The following is a 22,251-nucleotide window of genomic DNA, read 5'->3' as shown; positions in this document are numbered from 1 at the left end:
AACCATGTATTGATTATACAATACTAAACAAAAGGTTGAAATATCGAAGTTCTAAAATTCTGAACACATTATTATCAGACCACACAGGTCAAATTATTACACTTGACACAATCAATGAGGAGAAGAATACATATTAAAAGACGTTATTTCTGTGATGAATTTCGAATACATGAAATACTTGACAGATAATTAAATTTGCCTGCTGCTCTATCAGATGATGAAAACTTTCTAGTAGACAGTTTTTTGGATAATTTCAAGCATTGTTTTAATGTCAGTTACTTTTCAAAAAATTAAAGCTCAAAAAATGGAATCTTGGGTAACTGAACAAATTATTGACGAGGGTCAAGAATTGAGGGGTTTATTCACAATTTGCAATTGAAGCAGTGAACTCATGTCATCATATGTAAAATTGTAAATAGTACATAAATTCAACATCAATCAGGCTAAAAAGCGTTCATATTTTAAGAATATTGATACGAGTGTTTGCAATCAAAAAGAAATTTAGTATGGAATATATAAATTACTTAATAAGGGCAATAAGACTAAAAATACAATTTATTAAACCAGAATAACAAGGTGGTCAACAATTTGGCGATTATTCTAGAAATATTTCGGGATTATTTCTTCAGTTCAACAGAAGCTCCTGGAGCATTTCGGTCATACCTTGTCAACACGGTGTACAGCTGTAACTTTATGTTGTCATAAATCCATGTTTCTTTCTCCTACATATGAAAGTGAAATTTATAACATTATAATGAGTCTACCTAATAAGAAATCCGCATGTGCCGCTGAAGTTCTTGCGCAAGTATCTAAAGCACAATGCGCTAACATTCGCACACACATTACTAACAATAGTCAATCTAATATTAGAAAAAGGGGTTTTCCCAGAAAAACTCGAAATTGCAAGAGTTAAACATATATATATAAAAAAAAAATGAGCGCACTGACGTGTGTAACTATAGGCCAATATCTTTATTTTCGGTCTTTTCAAAAGTAGTCGAAAAAGTAATTTCAACTAGATTTTCTAGTTTTCTTGAAGCGAATAGCCTATTTAATAGCGCCCAATATGGCTAATTACTCTACCACTAGTGCCACTTGTGAATTCTATGAGCACATATCGAGAGCGTTAGATAATGGTCAGAGGTTCTTGGTTTATTTTTTGATTAAAGCGCGGCTTTGATACCGTCAATCAAAATTTCCTTTTAGAGACATTACATTATATGGCAATAAGATGTGTAGGTTATGATTTGATAAAATCGTACCTATCAAACAGAACAGAAAGATTGAAACAGGTATCCCACAGGGAAGTACGCTCGGACCTTTACTTTTTATATGTTTCGTGAACGATTTGCACCAGCTTTTAAATATTGGCCAGTTAATAATGTACGCCGACGATGTAATAGTGCTTGTATCTGCACGCAGCCTCGACTATGCTAAGAGCTTAGCGCACGAAGTATTTAATAAATTTCAAGCTTGGTGTTACAATAATCAACTTCTTATTAATCTGGACAAAACGACTATTGTGGATTTAAAAATAAAAAGGCCATATATTGTGAACTTGAAAATATGTAGTGCTTGTGGATTATTAAAACCGAGTGATTTGACAAAATTTCTAGCTGTTTACATAGATTGTTACTTTAAATTAACAGATCAAGTCAATGAAATATGCAAAAAATTGAATAAATTTGTATTTCAAATCAGAACTCTGAGAAAGTACGTAGAACACAAACAGCTGCTCATGTTTAATTATGCACACGTATTTTCTATCATTAAATACGGTATAGTAGTGTGGGGAAGAAGCGTAGAATCAAATAGGGCACTATTTGCACAAAAAAGGTATTAAGAATTATATTCAACATTGGCTCAAAAGAATCTTGTAAAAGTATATTTTAAAATAATGACTTATGAAGGACTCATGGAATATATGCTAATGAATTGATGAAAGAAAAACAATACTTCTATACATCAAGAGCAAGAACAGAATATGATACAGAATAAACTACGATATTAGACGATACCGTTTCCAGATAGCACGTACCAAAGGTATCATTAACCCACGAGTGCATGCTGTAATTTAATTCTCAAATAATATGATTTTCCGCTAAACATGACTCATAGTGTATAAGTCTAATTATGTAATTTTATTTATATATATATATTAAGTTTTGTTCTTCCGGAATTCCGGAAACCATTTTTTAATAATTGTTAAATGTTAATATGAGCCTATTCTATTCGATTGATTCAACTAAACAATAAAGATTAATCTTAAATAAATATTCACTTCTTTTGTTCTTTTTATTCATTTGTGTATTGCTTTAAAAGCCAATTCATAGGCTTATTCAATCCATAGGAAATCATAGAGTTGTTCCATATCGTTATATACCCATTTTCAGATTCAATTTTTTCCAGATTCGGCTACACCACTCTTAGATCGCAAAACTTTCCATACATAATATCGCGCCTACTCGTGAATTGGAGTATTTTGACTTAATGATATATTTTTCAACTGATCAAAGCTAATAATAATTTTATTTTAATAACCATAGTGCTCTTAAATAAAATAGAAAAATATAATAAAAATAATTTTACAATAAGAATATGGTAGTTATGTAAAAAACAGCAAAAGATAGGAAAAGGCGTAATCGAGTAGGAACATTTTTAAAACGATATCTATGTTATATTTTATGAAGTGAATGTAGGTATGTTCATACGTAAGCCAAAATATCACAGCTGTTGTTGACGACTTTAGTAATGCTATTCATATACATTATGAAGGGCATATGTTATCACGTTATCGAATATCAAATATTGAAAATGGAATATTTAGTAGTCAAACATACGCGTAAACACGTGGCACAATCTGTACCAGTCATTATTTCTTCCCTTCGTTTCAATTTATGATGCAAATACATTTTGACAGGATAAAATAGAAAACGATCATCTCAGACATTATATTCATTGTCAAGACATTAAGATGATTGTGAGCACTATATTCCACATCATCCACTTTGAAGATTTTTTAAAGTAGTACATTAAAATCATAATATCAGATCAATCAAAATGAAAAAAGTAACATCTGATAACTACACTGTTTATCAAAAACAAAAACGTACCAATTTGAAAAACATTCAATCAGGATCATCTAATTCTACCAAATTGGATACTCCCTACTTAGATATGCATTCAAGTGGGTACGGCATTTCTTTAACCGTTATCTCGAAGCTTGGCAAACAAACAGTTCTTGAAAGGAAATTATGGTTTTTAATGGAGTATATTATCGTTCTTATACATGCACATTTAACGTTTTAACGTTGTGTTTGTAAAATCAATATAATGGGCTAAACCAATAAAAAAATACTTAATAATTGTTTATAATAAGACAAATTATATGCCGTGCGTGATTTTCAATTATTAAACGCTACAACAATAAAACTTTTTTTTATCGAGATTATTCAAGACTTCCAAAACAAAAAATGTTATAGGCTGATCCATTCATTCCTACAGCCTTAAAACGGATGCTTTTACCATCCCATAGATATATTAAAAATTAAAACAAAAATAATATAACTATGAAAAGTAAAAATAAATGATTCTGAAATAGTAAAATTGAAAATTATTCATATCGCATAAAAAGCTGTTTCCAAAATATAATTTTAGTATTCGACATAGATTAAACAAGCACTTATCGATGACATCAATGAACTAAAACTAATCTAACGGAAAATCAGTATCACATGAACAAAAAGTTGTAATTGTATATTAAAAATTATAACGATTGTAAATTTTTTGTAATAGTAAAATTTTACGGAGTCATCAATTTTGAAGTCATAAAAAAAAATAATTAAACCGAAAAAACATGAAATAATCGTTTCTTATTTTAGCTTCCTAAAAACATTTTATTTCAAAATTTTTAAATATTACGACGGGAGTGTCTGTTGTATAATGGCTATCTGCTTATAACGGGACACCAGTAGTCCAGGATATTTAATAATTGTTCAATATTATCACAATTATTATCACTAAAACTAAAGCACAGCATGTGCTAGCCATAGATAACATCGAATTTCTCCACCTAATTTATGATGTGGGTCCTGTCCTGTTTGTCGTGTTTCTAACAGCTCCGAAATTATTTTCAAAAACTTGGAGTATTTCGAGCTAGTGTGAGTACTAAAAGTCTTTATATGTGAAATAAACAGTGTAATATTAATTTCATGAATTTTTCGCATCATTTAAACATACTTTGTGGTATTTGTGCATAAACAGACATATAACCTCTGAGAAGTCGATTCGGGTGACATTTTTGTTTACGTGTTTGTACCTTATTTTGTTTGTCAAATGTGAATTTGGCAGAGTCGAACTCATAAATTGAAGATTCTTTTTATTAATGTAGAGAGTGTTTGTGAAATGTTTATTTGATTGTTGATTATTAAATTTTTATAGTTTTTTACGTTATAAATAATATATGGGTAGTTAATTTTTTAAATATCACAGATTATTATTAAGTTAAAAGCCTTAAATTGGGTAAGTGTAAGAACTCTTGCATTTGTTTTTTAAATATATGTTAATCGCTGCAGAGTGTTAAAAGATCGTTACTTCTTAAAAGTTTACAGTTGCCTGAGTGTTAAAGTTTTCACTTTGTTGACTGTTTAAAATTGAATGAATAAATGAGTGATAATTGTTGACCTTACAAGCTTATTCTGTAAGAACGACATTTAGATGTCGGATAGCAAAAATTCACATCTAGAGATAAAAAAGATTAAGAGAGCAAGATGTCGGAATAGTTTTCAAGAGAAGTAAAAAAGTGCAACGCTCACAGGTGTGACAAATCTTAATGAGGAAGACAAAAGCACGCAAGAGATGCTAAAGATAGTGCTATCTGAGATAAAGGACATAAGAAGTGAAAACATAGAATGTATAGAAAAAAATGGAAAAGTTAGAAACGGAAGTGAAACAGTTGAGAACCGAATTGATAGAAACTCGACATGAAATGGAAAAAGTTGAGAATAAATTAGTACGAAAAAGAAGAACGTAAAGAAAACATTGTTATGGAGTTCAACTTAGATAACGTTTCTGAGTTTAAAAAAAGCATAAAAAAACAAAAACAAAAACAAAACAAAAACAAAACAAAAACAAAACAAAAACAAAACAAAAACAAAAACAAAAACAAAAACAAAACAAAAACAAAACAAAACAAAAACAAAACAAAACAAAACAAAAACAAAACAAAAACAAAACAAAAACAAAAAAAAAACAAAACAAAAACAAAAACAAAAACAAAAACAAAAACAAAACAAAACAAAACAAAAACAAAAACAAAACAAAAACAAAACAAAAACAAAACAAAAACAAAACAAAAACAAAACAAAAACAAAAACAAAAACAAAAACAAAACAAAAACAAAAACAAAAACAAAAACAAAAACAAAAACAAAAACAAAAACAAAAACAAAAACAAAAACAAAAATAAAAACAAAAACAAAAACAAAAACAAAAACAAAAACAAAAACAAAAACAAAAACAAAAATAAAAACAAAAACAATAATAAAAATAAAAATAAAAATAAAAATAAAAACAAAAACGAAAACGAAAACAAAAACAAAAACAAAAACAAAAACAAAAACAAAAACAAAAACAAAAACAAAAACAAAAACAAAAACAAAAACAAAAACAAAAACAAAAACAAAAACAAAAACAAAAACAAAAACAAAAACAAAAACAAAAACAAAAATAGAAACAAAAACAAAAATAGACACAAAAACAGAAACAAAAACAGAAACAAAAATAGAAACAAAAACAGTCTTGAGAAAACACTAGTATTAAAACAGTAAGAATATTTTTATAGTATTTTTCCGCATTATCTTTTAATATTATTATTATTATTATAAATTTTTTTTTTTTTTTTTTTGACGAATTCTATGTATACATTGTATATCGAAAGAACGAATAAAATATTATTATTATTATTATTATTAGTATAAAAATGGCAAAAGTATGTACTTTGACTCTATCGCAGGTTAAGGATTAATTTTTTAATATAAATTTATCAGTACACGAGAAAAGCAATACGCTTTAGTTTAGGCAAAATCATTTAAAATAAAGAAGTTCCAAAGGTTAAATTAAAAAAAAAAAAATTATTATTAGACTGTGTTTCTAACATACAGGACATTAACACGGTGATTTGTATATAAACATTGAATGATATATATACAAATAATATATAAATGTAAGTAGAATACTGAAGAAATTAAATAAGTAAGTATAGAAAAGTATATTACTTATTAATAATTAATCATTAAATAATTAATAAATAATTATTTGGAAAATAAAATTAATTATTTTTAAATCATAGAAACACATATTGGGACCTTTTTAAGACTAAATAATGCAATTTTTGAGTATTTTCCACAGATTTTCCGGAAAAAATTAATTTTTAGTTGTTTTACTAATTAAATTCATGATTGACCGGAAAATACTAAAACACGACACCTAACACTACCAAGAAATCACATTTTTCCGTATGTTATTAAATTCGATTAAAACTCGCCGAGATAAAAAATTTTGAAATTGGTCATTTTTAGCCATTTTTGCCAATAGAGTAAAAAGTGTTTTATTTGCCCGTATTCTTTTTAACCCGTTTAAGCATATTCGAATTGTAAAGCAACTGCTGATTAGTTAACAAACTAATTTGTTTGGAACAATGAATATTCTACTAACATAAATTATATATATATATTTTTTTTTCACCAATTAACTTCTCTTGGTCCAAGGCTTACGAAAAGTACAAACATGTTTGGTCGCATTGACATTTTCAGTGATTGGTCTGTCATTTTAGTTTTTCAAGGGATTTACCGCTTTCCTATTATAATCTTTAAATAAAAAGTTTCTATTAATTGAAATAGAAAGAAAATTTTAGTCCCATTACCTATACTGAAATATTTACTACCATGTTAATTTTATTTTGTCTTTAACACGTAATTTTTAGTGATTTAGTATTAATTTCTTGTGTTAATTTGTTTTTTTAATTACTTTTTTTATATATTTACTCTTGCTTTAAATAATTTTTCATTTGTTCACTACTTTTCACTTTAAATATTTTCCATTAACCAGGATCAAAATTATAATAATAATATTAATAATTATAAAAATTATATTTGTTTAGGACAAATAACAGGTAAAGAAATAGTTAATTTACATTAACTTAAACTAAATATCTAAGCAAATTCAATTAAATATTTGCTCGATTTCATCTTAAATGGATTAAATTTGTTTTCATTTCTTATATCTGCAGGTAGCTTTTGGAAGTTAATGACCTGTATGTGATATAAAATATCATGATTTATAATGACTATTAGTCACTTGCAAATATTCAAAATATTAATATATAAAAAGTATTTACAAAAGCACAAATCATAATAAAGCCTTTTTTTTAAATATTTATGTAGCACGGATATCTAATATCCATGATCGATAAATAATTAGTAAAATTAAGAATGTTATGGTTGTACAATGATTTATACATATAAATCAATAATAAATATAATAATCAGTTTTTGACGTTTATACATAACCAAACATTTAATCGTAATCAAAATGCATGCACAAAATATTAATTCCATTATTCAATATAAGATAAGGAATTTCTTAAATAAAAAAAAATTAGAATATAAATTAAATCGAAAATTATTAAACTACGAATAATGGACGACAAAGTGATTTTAGTCAAATTCAATTGTACGTCAAAAGTAAAAACAAATTCCATTCAACTGAATAAAAAAAAACTAACCATTTATGTTTTAAATATTATCAATGTATTTAAGCAATTCATAAGTATAAGGTAAATGTACCATATTACGGGATGTTTAGGCATAATGCACTTTGAAGCTGATTATTGAAATAAATATAAATATTTCCACTACAAAAATTGGTTTGTCGTATAAAATGATTTATTGAGAATTAGTTTTGATCATTTTTTCACTCCAAAGTCCTTAATTTATAGTATTAAACGTTAATTTTCTGGACTTCGAGTTTGTCTTTGATTCCGTGATAAAATTTGGCTTTGAACCTGAAATGCAAGTACATAATTCCGGGATACACACTTAACATAGGTAAATTAAAAAATTGTTTTGTTTAATGTCATTAAGATAATTGAGTATTATCATATAAAATTTGATTGAAAAATAAAAATTTTTAATTTTTAATTAATTTAAAAAAAATTATAACATATTGCGGAATACTAATGACAATAAATCACTTGTATTATAAATATTATCGTTATTCAATTAATGAAGTTAGTAGAATTGTTATTTTTTTAAATCCGTTTAATATTAGTAAAAGTTATTTTAACATTAATCATCATCACAAATTAATTTAAATAATAAAATAAAATCAAGTTTCAATTTCCTCCTTTACAATGTGATACTCCCGGAATTGTATACATAAGTAAAAACTCTGCTCATTATTCCGGGAGTTAAGAACACATTATATACTTATCATAAAGTCAAGTATTTAAGTATAAATTATGCCAAATTAAAAAAAAAAAATCATATCCCGTAATTACCTCACAAAAATCTACGGTATCTACTGCTTCAATCAGTAAAAAATATTTTAATAATTATAACACCAATTTTAAATGAGAGATAAAAATAATTACTTCTTATTTTCCCTAATTACGGTAGACTCCCGTAATATGGTTCACTATCACTGATTTAAAAACATAATTCCGGGAATCATAATTTTACAGAAAATAATTAATTAAAATAATTTGAAAAAGCTTTAAAACGATTTATTTATTCATTCTAATCAATATTATTACATATTCAAAAATGATAAACTTACCAGTAAACCAAAAAAAGCTTAACAATCTAACACTGCCATCTTACGTTTACAGACAACATATTTGTTATAAAACCAGATGTGATCAATTTTTCGATTGATATTAGTATTTATGTGTGATTTGATTTGTTCAAAAGTCGATTTTTTTTGTTCATATTTTAGTGCTAGATGCTCTGTTATTTTTTTTAATTAAAAATTTATTTAGTGTTTCTAATTTTTTGATTAAAAGAAAAAACTCCCGGAATAACGTACTAACCCTTAATAATGTACACTTACCTTATATTCCACGAGTCGTTAAGTCATTATTTTGAAATATACTTTTAAAAGATTCTTTTCGGCCAATATTGAATATGATTCTTAATATCTTTTTTTGTGCAACAAGTACCTTATTTGATTCTTCGCTTCTTCCTCATACTCGTATACCGTATTTATTAGTGGAAAATGCGTGTGCTTAATAAAACATGAGCAGCTGTTTGTGTTCTACGTACTTTCTTAGCGTTCTGATTTGAAATACAAATTTCTTCAATTTTTTGCATATTTCCTTGACTTGATCTGTTAATTTTAAGTAACAATCTATGTAAACAGCTAGAAATTTTGTCAAATCACTTGGTTTTAATAATCCACAAGCACTACATATTTTCAAGTTCACATTATATGGCCTTTTTAATTTTAAATCCGCAAGAGTCGTTTTGTCCAGATTAACAATAAGTTGATTATTGTAACACCAAGCTTGAAATTTATTAAATACTTCGTTCGCTAAGCTCAAATCGTTCACGAAACATATAAAAAGTAAAGGCCCGAGCGTACTTGTGGCACCAGTACGCTCGGGCCTTTACTTTTTATATGTTTCGTGAACGATTGGCAACAGCTTTTAAATATTGGCCAGTTAAAAATGTACGCCAACGATGTAACAGTGCTTGTATCTGCACGCAGCCTCGACGATGCTAAGAGCTTAGCGAACGAATTATTTAATAAATTTCAAGCTTGGTGTTACAATAATCAACTTATTGTTAATCTGGACAAAACGACTCTTGCGGATTTAAAATTAAAAAGGCCATATAATGTGAACTTGAAAATATGTAGTGCTTGTGGATTATTAAAACCAAGTGATTTGACAAAATTTCTAGCTGTTTACATAGATTGTTACTTAAAATTAACAGATCAAGTCAATGAAATATGTAAAAAATTGAAGAAATTTGTATTTAAAATCAGATCTTTCCAAAACTCGAGTTTTGCCCGTCAGTTTCCACAAAGAAAGTTCTGTTTAATAGGTAAGATTTTATCAAATCATAACCTACACATCTTATTGCCATATTATGTAATTTCTCTAAAAAGAATTTAGGATTGACGGTATCAAAAGCCGCGCTTAAATAAAAAAATAAACCAAGAACCGGTTGACCATTATCTAACGCCCTTGATATGTGATCAGAGAATTCAAATGTGGCAATAGTGGTAGAGTAATTAGCTCTAAGGTATTGGCACATTTTTTTTATATATAGGTTTAAATATTGTAATTTTAAGTTTTTCTGGGAAAATCCCTTTTTCTAATATTAGATTGACTGTTACGAATTTCATGGATCGTGAAGCGATGCTACTAAGGGTTACGAATATTAGATGTAGTAATTTAAAAAAATAATGTAATGAATTTCTTTAATTACGATACTTAATTACGATACCATATTCCTCCGCAACCCCCAGAACACAGATTGATATTTAGCTAAAAAAAATATAAATTAGTGTTCTTAAAGGGAAACATCCCGGTTTGTAACATTTAAAAATAAAGAATAAGTTTTTCACTAATGTTCGAAACCGGAACAGATAAATTCGCGTGCTAGGCCCAAAGATAACGCCGAAGGCGATTACCCCCCAGAGAGTCTTTAAAAAAGACAGAAAAAAGTCTACGTTTAAAATTAAAAAAAGAATTAATTTATTTTATCAAATCAAAGAATATAAAGTCTGGCATAACTTAAAACAGAAAATATTAATTTACAAGGCGTCAGCCATTTTGTGACTGACATGAAATTTTACATAGTTGAATATAAAAATAAAGTTATAAAAATATCTTATGTTAATAACTTTAGAAAAAAAATATAATAATTAAAAAAAAAAAATGTTCCTGTATGCTGTTTGTGCTCACAGTGAATTCAGTTCCTTAAAATTACATTTTATAAGAAACTGAGCTCACAGACAAATTCTAGTCGTCACCAAAAACATACTAAGAAAAATAATATTAAATTACACAATCTTAAATTATGCGAGAATGCCCTTTTACATTCCACGGAATTGTGTGTATTTAATAAAACGACATTTAACAAAAATATTTGTTTATATTGTCGTGTTGATATCGTGTTATAAAAATTTAAGTAATATAATTACTGCCACACGCAAAAATGTGTATTGAAAAATATGTGAATCCATCTTGGAATAAATAATTTAAATTAATTATTCCAAGGTGCTGCTTCTGTGACGGTTAAAATTCAAGAGAGCGATTTAAATGGAAAACGAAACTCAACTTAGTTAGGGTACCGACTGGTGCCAATTATATAGAACTTTCAGTTGAAAAATAAAGTACAGTCACAGACAGAGTAAACTTTTCAAATGAATAGGTACCGTCGTAGACAGATTTAAAAATGTTTGGTATTAACATTATTGTTTACATAATTCATTTCTAATTAATTAATTTTAATTAATTTGCCAACAATTTGTAACATGACTATTGGTAATAATGTTTGAGTGAATGTTAGTGCATTGTGCTTTCGAACTTGCGCAGGAACTTCATCGGCACCTGTGGAGTTTTTATAAGGTATTCATTATAATATTATAAATTTCCCTTTCATATGTAGGAAAGAGAAACATGAATTTATGACAATGTAAAGTTATAGCTGTACACCTTGTTGACAACGTCCGACCGAAATATTCGAGGAGGAGTTCAAGAAATAATTCCGAAATATTTCTAGAATATTCATCAAATTGTCGACCACCTTGTTATTCGGAATTTATAAAATTTTATTATTAGTCTTATTGCCCTTATCAAGTAATTTATTTATTCCATCCCAAATGTCTGTTTGATTGTAAACCTTCAGATCAATATCTTTAAACAATAAACGCTGTTTAGCCTGACCGATGTTAAATTTATGTACTTTTTCCAATTTTACATATGATGACATGAGTTCACTGCTTGAATTGCGGATTTTGAATAAATCCCTCAATGCTTGACCCTCTTCAATAATTTGTTCAGTTACCCAAGATTTGAATTTTTGAGCCTTAATTTTTTGAAAAGTAACTGGAAAACTGACATTAAAACAATGCCTGAAATTATCAAAAAAACAGTCTACTTAAAAATTTACATCATCTGATGACAGCAGCAGGCCAATTTGATTACGTGTTTTAATATGTATTAAAATATTATTCTCCTCATTGCTTGTGTCAAGTGTAATTATTTGACCTATGTGGTCTGATAATAATGTGTTCAGAATTTTGGAACTTCGATATTTTTACCAGTTCACCATCCGGAACCCTTTATATTACGCATTAATAAAACGTTTCATTGCTCGCCTTTAATTCTATTCCCGCACATTCAAATAATTTGTCCTTACAGAAATGTTTTATAATTAATATGGTTACTTCCTTCAATAATATGTTTGTATATGCCTACACCCACATGGAGAAAGGTTTCGCGGCAGTATTGTGCACAAAACACATAATTTTCTAATATAAAAGTTTCCAAGTTAAAAGTTGTACACCAATGCTCAGTTAAAAGAACAACATCAAATTGTTCGCTTTTTAAAATTACTTCCAAACTGTTAATTATATTTCGGATACATTGTATATTTTGATGCAGAATTTTCAGACCCTTGTTACTATTGTTGTTTTTTGAATTATTATATGATTCAACCGTGCATGATTTCACATTACTGTAATCGTCTCTTCGACGAAAAGAGTATCTCTTGGTAATAGATTGTTTCGGCCAAAAACTTGCGTCATTTATCTTTCTTCCAACTCTCTGGGAGCAGAAACTTTTCAACAAGTATTTGTACTCGTTGTTTCCAGTTTTTCCACATCGATGTGCTGATCGTTGATTTGCTTGTTTAGAAAATTAAAAACTGCTTCTCGTGTTGTGTCGGCAGCCATCCTTCCCAAAAAGATCCAAAACTTCTGTTCTACTGCTAAGAGTGACCCGGTTTCATGGGAATTACCGATTATGACGTTTCTTGTTTTTTGACGATTCTCTACGGCAATACCATCTATGTTTTCAGCTACATCAATTTGTGTATCCTGGCTAACTCTGTTGTTGGGTGTTTCTTGTATCATGGTTTCACATGACGTTTGATACGATCCTTGATATTCGGTTTTATTCTCTTCAACTATTCTTTGATCTTGCAATAATATTTTACGAGACTTATTGTTAACTTTTTAATCGCTGGAGCTTGGTTGCAACACCTTTTGTGCATAACTGTCATTTATGGTTTGTTTCTTTACTAAATTCATATCAGTTAATAATTTATTATTTTATTTTTTTATTACAACAATTTTGTTTTGCAAAAGTTCATTTGCAATAGGTTCTTGTGGTGACATCTTTTGTGAGTTCGTTTTTCCCATTTTGGTTTATTTCTTCAATATTTCCATGTCATTTAGCAATTGAAGGTTAACTTTTTTCAACTCCAAAATTGAATTTTTTTTAAAACTTCTGTATGAACTTCTACTATATTTGTTTAAATATTACTTAGCATGTTTGAGAATTCATCACTTAACACAGCACTAGTTATGCATATAACAAATTCCGTTCCATCAATATTAGCAGTATTAGCAGTAGACATCACTACGTAGATGTCTAGCCGGTGCAATTTTTTTATAACACACGTCTTTATATGATGAGATGTACTTAAAATCCAATCTCTTTTACTGCCAGTTCGCTACTCTCCTGTACCCAAAGTACCAACGGTCTGCGGTTACCAAACAAAATATTTTGTGAAAAAACGATGCAAAATTTTATGTTTGCAACTCAGGTTTACTCACCCAAACTTCACTTTGTACGTGATAAATAATGCAACCGAAAAGGAAATCGATTATAATTCTAGAAATTTATTTTAAAATTGATACCAAACTTACTTGAAATATTTATATTAAGAAAAGAGCGCATTAGCTAAGAGAGTCTATCTGCATTGTCCACCATGGATGAATGACGTCAATAGCCAAACGATTGATGAAATGGCAATAATGTCAATTCAGCAATAAATTAGTATGTAATCAAGAGCATCTTCAAACTTAAATCAGATTAAGTTCAGATCAAGTTCGATATCTAATTGAAGGGTTAATTACGGGACTATAGATAAATTAAAAATTATTATCTTCAATAAAAGTATTTTTCAATTAAAGTAATAAATTCAGTTATTATAACTAAAGTGAACTTCTCTCATTTAACTTTATTAGAAATCACGTAATCTTATAAATTCAAACAAATTATTGTAACTGCAATTGGGCATAATAGTATTTCCTGGACGGAGAATTCATCTTCATATTGGGACAGTGCTATTCTATGGACGCAACACCAATCATTCAATAATAATAATAATAAGCGTCATGTTTGTACATTACAAACGTTGACCAACATGCTCTTCCATTTAGCTCTATCGTATGCCAGATGAATAATTTGCTTGGCGTTTGCGTTTTCACATGGCAGGCTATCTAATCGCCTTCCCCCTCGTTTCTTACACCCTTTTATCTTTCCTGATAGAGTTACAAATTCTAATTTCCCTTTCCTAAGGATATGCCCCAAAAATTCCAGGTGTCTTTTGTGAACACTATTTAATAATTGTTTTTTCAGTCCAACCTTTCTCCACACTTTATCATTCGAGGTATAATCAGTCAATTTTATTCTCAATCTTCTACGCCAATACCAAGTTTCACATGCTTCCAAGGATTTCCAAGGAATGAGTACTGTGATTTGGAAATTGCATAATATGTTTACGAATTTGTACTTTGAACAAATGGTCCAGTGACACCGCTCTGCCTAAAACCGTACTGATTTGCCACAGCGTCTATTGGTTACAACATAAAATTTGGTGACAACGGTGGTATTGTACGAAAGCATCAGAAAATATCAGAGGGAACCGGTGTGGATCTAGGTATTGGTTAGATTTTAATACTTCGTGTATAATCAAGAATTCGTCCAAAGACCGGAGTAAGTACGCACATTATTCGGCCAAAACACCCTGCCCAATTCACAATTTAAAAACGAAAATATATTTATATATATATACATATATATATATATACATATATATATACATATATATTTTATATATACATATATATAAATATATTTTCGTTTTTAAATTGTGAATTGCAAAAGAATAGATAAAAACAGTTTTGAAATTACCGATCATTGATTATATAAGTCCAACTTGCAAATTTCTGTTTTTTTTTAATAATATGTTTTTTTTTTGTAAGCTTTTAGTTTTAGTAGTTGTAGTTGTAGTAGTAGTAGCGTAATAGTATAGTTTCATAGTTGAACCGAGTTAGTAAAACGCATAGATAGAACTAATTCATAAAGAAAATCATCAAAAATCATTAAATTCTTAAATTATAGTTACACCGCATAGTATATTAATTAGTTTTTATTTTTATTTTGTGAATATTAATTGAAATTACGTGTACGTTAATAGTTAGAAGCCTTAGGGTTTTGTGCGCGATTTAGACACGTGTATTATAGTGGCTAAACCCGATTTTTCTCCTTATTCCAATTACTATCCTTACTCATTATAATGCCCACATGGTTGACCTGATATTCCACAAAATCTAAGGTGAGTGGCAACATCTTTTTCGTAAAATAATATTGGAAATCATCACCGGTTGAGAATCAGCTTTACTTATAGAAACTACAGTTCACATTATTGACAATTAAAAATAAAATTAGAAAATTATAGAACCAATACCAAACAATTTTGGTGCCTTCAAGCGCAGATACCTATTTAGAGATTTTAGAAATTAATATTCACAATAATTATCATAGTTAGACATTCTGTGTTTCAAGAAAGGTAATTATTAATAATTATTAGTTATAGTGTTAATACAGGTACAATAAAATATTCATTTATTTGATTATTATAAGCATACAGGTGCCTTATTAGTAAATAAATCATTTAATTATTTTGAATTTATATAGTCAGCTGAGTCGATATTATTTAATCAACAACAATTTCCAAATTTATTTATTAAATATAATATTTTTTATAGTTTTGTATACAAAATGTCTAAAAAACAACAATTAAAAGTTTTGACAGCTAAAAAAGAAACTCTATTTAGTCGGTTACAAAGAGTTTATGATGATAGCAAAAGGATACATGAGCAGGCAAATTTAGTAAATATTAAAATAAGATATGCTACGGTGGAAGATACACGAAAAGAGTTCGAAGATCTCATCCATAAAATAAATTTATTATCATGGCAAGTAGACGAAGACTATACACCCGATTTTGCAAATTTGGATACTGTAGATGAACTTTATTGTCATATACAATCGGTTGCGAAAACCGTTTTTAAAAACCCAGAAACTAGTTCAAATAGTGATAGTGGAAACACAACGACTATTAGCAAATCAATACCTCGCTTACCAAAACTTTCATTAATTAAATTTTCAGGCGAAATTCAAGATTGGCCCATATTTTATGAATCATTTCTTCTTTATCATCCGTAGATAAAGTTCATTATTTAATATCCAGCCACATTTGTGCGGGAATCCCTCCCATTGGAGCAAACTATACGGTTATATGGGACACATTAGTTAGAAAATATGAGGATAAACGTTTATTGGCTACAAGTTATTTAGATAAAATTATAGATTTGAAACCATTACAAATACAAAGCACCGACTCTCTTAACAATTTTTTAAATCAGTTTGATGCGACTGTTCGAGCTCTTAAAAAACTAAACATTGACGATTTGAGCGATTATACTTTCGCATATTTAGCTCTAAAGAAATTAGATAGTGAAACAAATAGACTGTTTGAGAATACTCGTCGTGATTCATCATTGTCTTCATATGCGGAAGTAATAAAATTCGTAGAAGAACAATCTAAAATTTGTTCACGTTCATCTTATTTAACGAAAGGAAATGCATCATCTAGTAAGAATTTATCATCGATTAGTCCAAAATTTAAAACGCATTCGTTTGTCAGCGTTCAAAAAGATTTTGATACTTACAAAATCAAATGTCCAATTTGTAGCAATTCTCATACAATTAGCACTTGTTCAAAGTTTGTACAAGTGGAACCATTAGAACGATACAAAATAGCTCGTGACAAAAACTTATGTTTAAATTGTTTAGGTAATCATAAAATATAAAATTGTTCTAGTAAAAAAGGATGTAGAATATGTGGTTTGAAACATAGTACATTATTGTATTTTAATCAAAATAATAGTAGTCAGCAAGGCAAGGCCATTCTCCAAATAGAGCAAATGTTTCTTCGAACCTCAATAATTGTAAACCCATATTAGACGATGAGGTAAAGCAAAATAGTTTAATTTGAGTTTCAAAAATGGTTCCATCAAATAGTAGTAGTAACACATTAAGTTTATGTTCAACAACTAGTACACAAAATTATCCAAAGTCAAATAGCACGATCCTTTTAGGTACCGCTCTGGTATACGTGCTTGACAAAAATGGTAATCAACACACTGCTAGATTTTTGTTGGATTCAGCAAGTCAATGTCATTTTCTTACCCGTATGTGTTGTAGACGATTAAATTTATCCATCTCAAACAACTCGTCGACAGTCCAAGGCATTGGGAATGGAGTGAACCTAGTTAAAGGTGAAGTTCATTTAGTTTTTTCGTCACGTTTGAATGAAAATTATCGGTACCCCATAGTAGCTTTAGTAGTAGATAGAATCACCGATAAATTACCCCATTCTTTCGTCGATATTAATACGATGCCTCATCTAATGAATTTATCATTAGCGGATGTAAATTTCCATACCCCGGGCGAAATAGATGGAATAATTGGAGCTGAACTATATTCTAATATTCTCGGTAACAATAGAATTATGGGATTAGATAATTTTCCAGCCGCTTTAGAAACCACTTTAGGTTACGTTGTCATGGGAAAATCTCCTGTTTTAACCAATCTGAATTCACTTCATAGTTTTTGTACAACAATAGAACCCCCTCTGGAAACATTAGTAGAAAAATTTTGGAGTTTAGAGGAAGTTCCTTCTAAACCAATTCATAGTCCGGACGACATCCATTGTGAAACAATATTTAAAGCAACGTATAAAAGACAAGCTTCTGGTCGATACACAGTCGCTCTCCCATTTCGCGATAATTGGTTACAATTAGGTGATAGTTACTTCGTGGCTTTACGAAGATTTCATGCATTAGAGAAAAAATTTAGACAGGATCCTCAATACAAAATTCAATACAGCCAAATCATCAAAGAGTATTTGAATGAAGGTTATTTGAAAAAATTAGATAGAAATACCGATGTAGTAGAAAGTGCTTATTATATTCCACATCATGGAGTTATTAAGCTAGAATCCGAGAGTACCCCACTTAGAATAGTTATGGATGCTGGTGCCAAATCCAATAGTTCGTACTCTCTCAATGATTTATTGTATAGTGGTCCAAAACTCCAGGCGAATGTTTTGACATTGTTTTTAATATTTAGATTATTTGAAATAGCACTCACTGCGGATATAAGACGTATGTATCTGCAAATAGATATGGCCAAAGATCATAGGCGTTTTCAAAGAATATTATGGCGTGATTCTGAAGACGACGATCTTTCGGTTTACCTATCCTACCCTACCCTTTAGCGTCTAAAGTGGCACGCAACCACATGTTTATGGATGACCTCATTACTAGCGTTCATTGTCTATCCGAAGCAAATGAACTTTATAGAGAAATGATAGAATTTTTCAAAAGTGGTGGATTTGAAATAGTAAAGTGGGCTACTAACTCTAGGCAGTTACTCGAAATAATTCCGGATAGTTTACGAGCAAACAATCCGAAAAATTTTGATTCGGAATTAATGAAAATTTTGGGTCTCCAATGGCAACCTAATAGTGATATGTTATCATTCAATCGAAGTTTCGAAAAGGTGACATGTACCAAAAGAAATATTTTTTCGATAGTGGCACGGCTATTTGATCCATGTGGATTTGTTGCGCCTGTTACTTTACAATTAAAATTATTTATCAAAGAATTGTGGACATATAAATTAGATTGGGATCAAACACCACCAAATAGTTTTGTTAAACGATGGGAAGATTTTGTGATATCCTTCATTTAAAACAAAATAGAAGTTGCTCTGCCTTCGTACGCAAACTCAGGCCGTTTATTCATGATGGATTACTTCGAGTTGGTGGTCGCTTAGTGAATGCTCAATTATATTTTAATAGTCAACATCCAGTATTACTTCCTAAAAAGGACGTTTTTGTAGATTTGCTGATACTTCATTATCATCAAATAAATTTACATACTGGACCAAATTTGTTACTTTCGCTGTTAAGGCAACGTTACTGGATCCTTGCTGGACGAAACGTAATTCGAAATATTATCTCAAAATGTAATTTTTGTTTCAAATCTCGGCCGCCTCAAATACAGTATCCATTGATGGGAAATCTTCCTTCGTCAAGAGTACAACAAGCTAAGCCATTTCTCAATACTGGCTTAGATTATGCAGGGCCTATTAGTATAGTTTTTAATCGCCACCGTGGTGCGCGATCGCAAAAGGCCTATATTTGCCTATTTGTGTGTTTGTCTACAAAGGCAATACATTTCGAACTTGTCTCAGACCTTTCCACTGCCAATTTCATACAAGCATTGAAACGGTTTTTGGCGCGTAGAGGTCTCTGTTTAACATTATGGTCAGACAGAGGAACTAATTTTATTGGAGCAAAAACAGTTCTGAAAGAGGCATTGAATGGAAGTTTATACCAGGGCATTCACCTCACATGGGTGGTTTATGGGAAACTAATATAAAGGCGGTTAAATCGCATTTATTAAAAATTGTAGGGAGTCAGTTGTTAACATATGAGGAAATGAATACCTTATTAATACAAATTGAAGCTTTGCTAAATTCACGCCCGTTGTGTATGTTAACATCCGATCCGTCCGAACCCCTTGCTTTAACGCCCGCTAATTTTTTGACACTCACTCCCTTGGATAAACTACCCACAGCAGATCTGACCCAACAAAATTTAAATAGATTAGATCGATATCAACTAATTGACCGAATGATCCAAGATTTGTGGAAGCGCTGGCATATAGAGTATCTCCATACTCTAAAATTTAGAGATAAATTGAATACGGATACAAACCCAATTAAATTGGGAACTGTAGTTTTATTGGTACAACCGAATGTATCCCCTTTGAAATGGCCCTTAGGGCGTATTGTAGAGGTATTTCCTGGTTCCGATGGCATGGTTCGTGCAGTATACAAAGGCGGGTACGTATAGTCGTCCAGTTGTAAAGGTATGTCCTTTACCCACCCAATAAATAATTTAGGAATTAGGAATATTCTATCATCACTAATTTTTTTGAATAGAATCCTATCATTTTTTATTTTTCCATTTGTTTAATTTTTTGCAATACTATCATAGAATTAGTAAATTTATTTAGTACTTAGTGGAAGTTGATAATATATTCCAATGGTTAGAATTTAAACATTTATTTTCATGGAATTTGTAGCCCAATTCTGAAACATTCTTTCAGGTGCGGGGGAATGGACGGTATTGGACATCTATGTTTGAAATAAAATTGCAAAAGAATAGATAAAAACAGTTTTGAAATTATAGATCATTGATTATATAAGTCCAACTTGCAAATTTCTGTTTTTTTTTTTAATAATATGTTTTTTTTTGTAAGCTTTTAGTTTTAGTAGTTGTAGTTGTAGTAGTAGTAGCGTAATAGTATAGTTTCATAGTTGAACCGAGTTGGTAAAACGCATAGATAGAACTAATTCATAAAGAAAATCATCAAAAATCATTAAATTCTTAAATTATAGTTACACCGCGTAAAAGGAAAATAGTTACACCGCATAGTATATTAATTAGTTTTTTTTTTTTTTTTTTTTGTGAATATTAATTGAAAAAACGTGTACGTTAATAGTTAGAAGCCTTAGGGTTTTGTGCGTGATTTAGACACGTGTATTACAGTGAGTAAACCCGATTTTCCTTCTTATTCCAATTACTATCCTTCTCCATTATAATGCCCACATGGTTGACCTGATATTCCACAAAATCTAAGGTGAGTGGCAACATCTTTTTCGTAAAATAATATTGGAAATTATACCCGGTTGAGAATCAGCTTTACTTATAGAAACTACAGTTCACATTATTGACAATTAAAAATAAAATTAGAAAATTATAGAACCAATACCAAACAATATATATTTCAATTGAATTTCTTAACACTCATGATTACTGATTTAAGTTGCGATCGAAAAGAAGTTAATAATTTCTCACAAAACGTTAATAACGCTTTAGACCTAGCTTCTCAATCACAAAGATGACCATTAGAACTCATTTTTTCAAAAGTTTCGCGTGAGGTAAAAACAAAAATTAATATGAATGACATGACTAAATATACCGAACTTAGACAAAAACTATTAGCCATTTGTTCACTCGTCGAATCATAAGACTTTATAATGAAGCAACTTGAAACGACTAAACAAAAACAAAATGAAAGTATCAAAGAAAATAACGTTAGACTCGACAAAATAATCAGTAAATGACTACGTGCGACAGGCAAAGAAACCACTGGTCACACTCGTGATAGCGAAAAACGAGTCACCAAAGGAGCGCTTTAAGACGATTTACCTATCATACGGTGACGCAAATATTACAAATTCTCCGCAAAAATCCATTCAGCACACTGAATGATGACTTCTTGTAAGCATGCGAAGAAGAAGCGTACCTGATAAATGAAGGACGATTGAAAAACCTAGCAGAAATACAAATACTTATCAAAATAATTAAAAATACTGTAGAAACTGTAGAACAAAAACGCACAATACACGAGATTGTCGCAATAAAAACTCATATTACTGCTTAAATTCAAGAAATGGTAATTCAAACTCAAATAATACAAGTAGTTCCAATTCAGATTAAGGTTAGGTTAGGTTAGATTAGGTTAGGTTATATTGGCTGTCCAGCAAGGACACACTCAGGCGATATAGCCCATTGTGATATCATATATGTGTTGTACCACCTTTCTGCTGATAATTTTTTTATTAGTTCCTCAATTTCAGAGGCTGAGTGCACCTCCTTCACGCAATATAACATGCAATACACCAGCCCATCACAACTATCAATTAAACTAATTTTGTTGCGACGGCGGGAATCGAACCCGCTACCCTGAGCATACCGCGAACGAAATTGGTTACGCATTAACCAACCGAGCTAATAGGGCGACAATTCAG

The 22,251-nt window shown here is 29.7% G+C and overlaps 1 protein-coding gene across 1 annotated transcript; it reads left to right on the top strand.

Moving 5' to 3' along the window:
• The first annotated feature begins 17,368 nt into the window (after window positions 1-17,368).
• On the top strand, window positions 17,369-18,643 carry LOC123302557. The gene has a single exon (XM_044885528.1). It carries the CDS (start codon window positions 17,369-17,371, stop codon window positions 18,641-18,643), a length of 1,275 nt encoding a protein of 424 aa, XP_044741463.1.
• Window positions 18,644-22,251: the final 3,608 nt, after the last annotated feature.

This window comes from Chrysoperla carnea, chromosome X, assembly GCF_905475395.1.
Source record: "Chrysoperla carnea chromosome X, inChrCarn1.1, whole genome shotgun sequence".
In the NCBI taxonomy this organism is placed as follows: domain Eukaryota; kingdom Metazoa; phylum Arthropoda; class Insecta; order Neuroptera; family Chrysopidae; genus Chrysoperla; species Chrysoperla carnea.
The sequence above is the reverse complement of the archived record's forward strand: the minus strand, read 5'-3'. Positions and strand labels throughout refer to the sequence as shown.

Coding starts and splice junctions, on each gene's coding strand:
- LOC123302557 (XM_044885528.1), top strand. CDS start 17,369: ATGGTTCCATCAAATAGTAGTAGTAACACATTAAGTTTATGTTCAACA.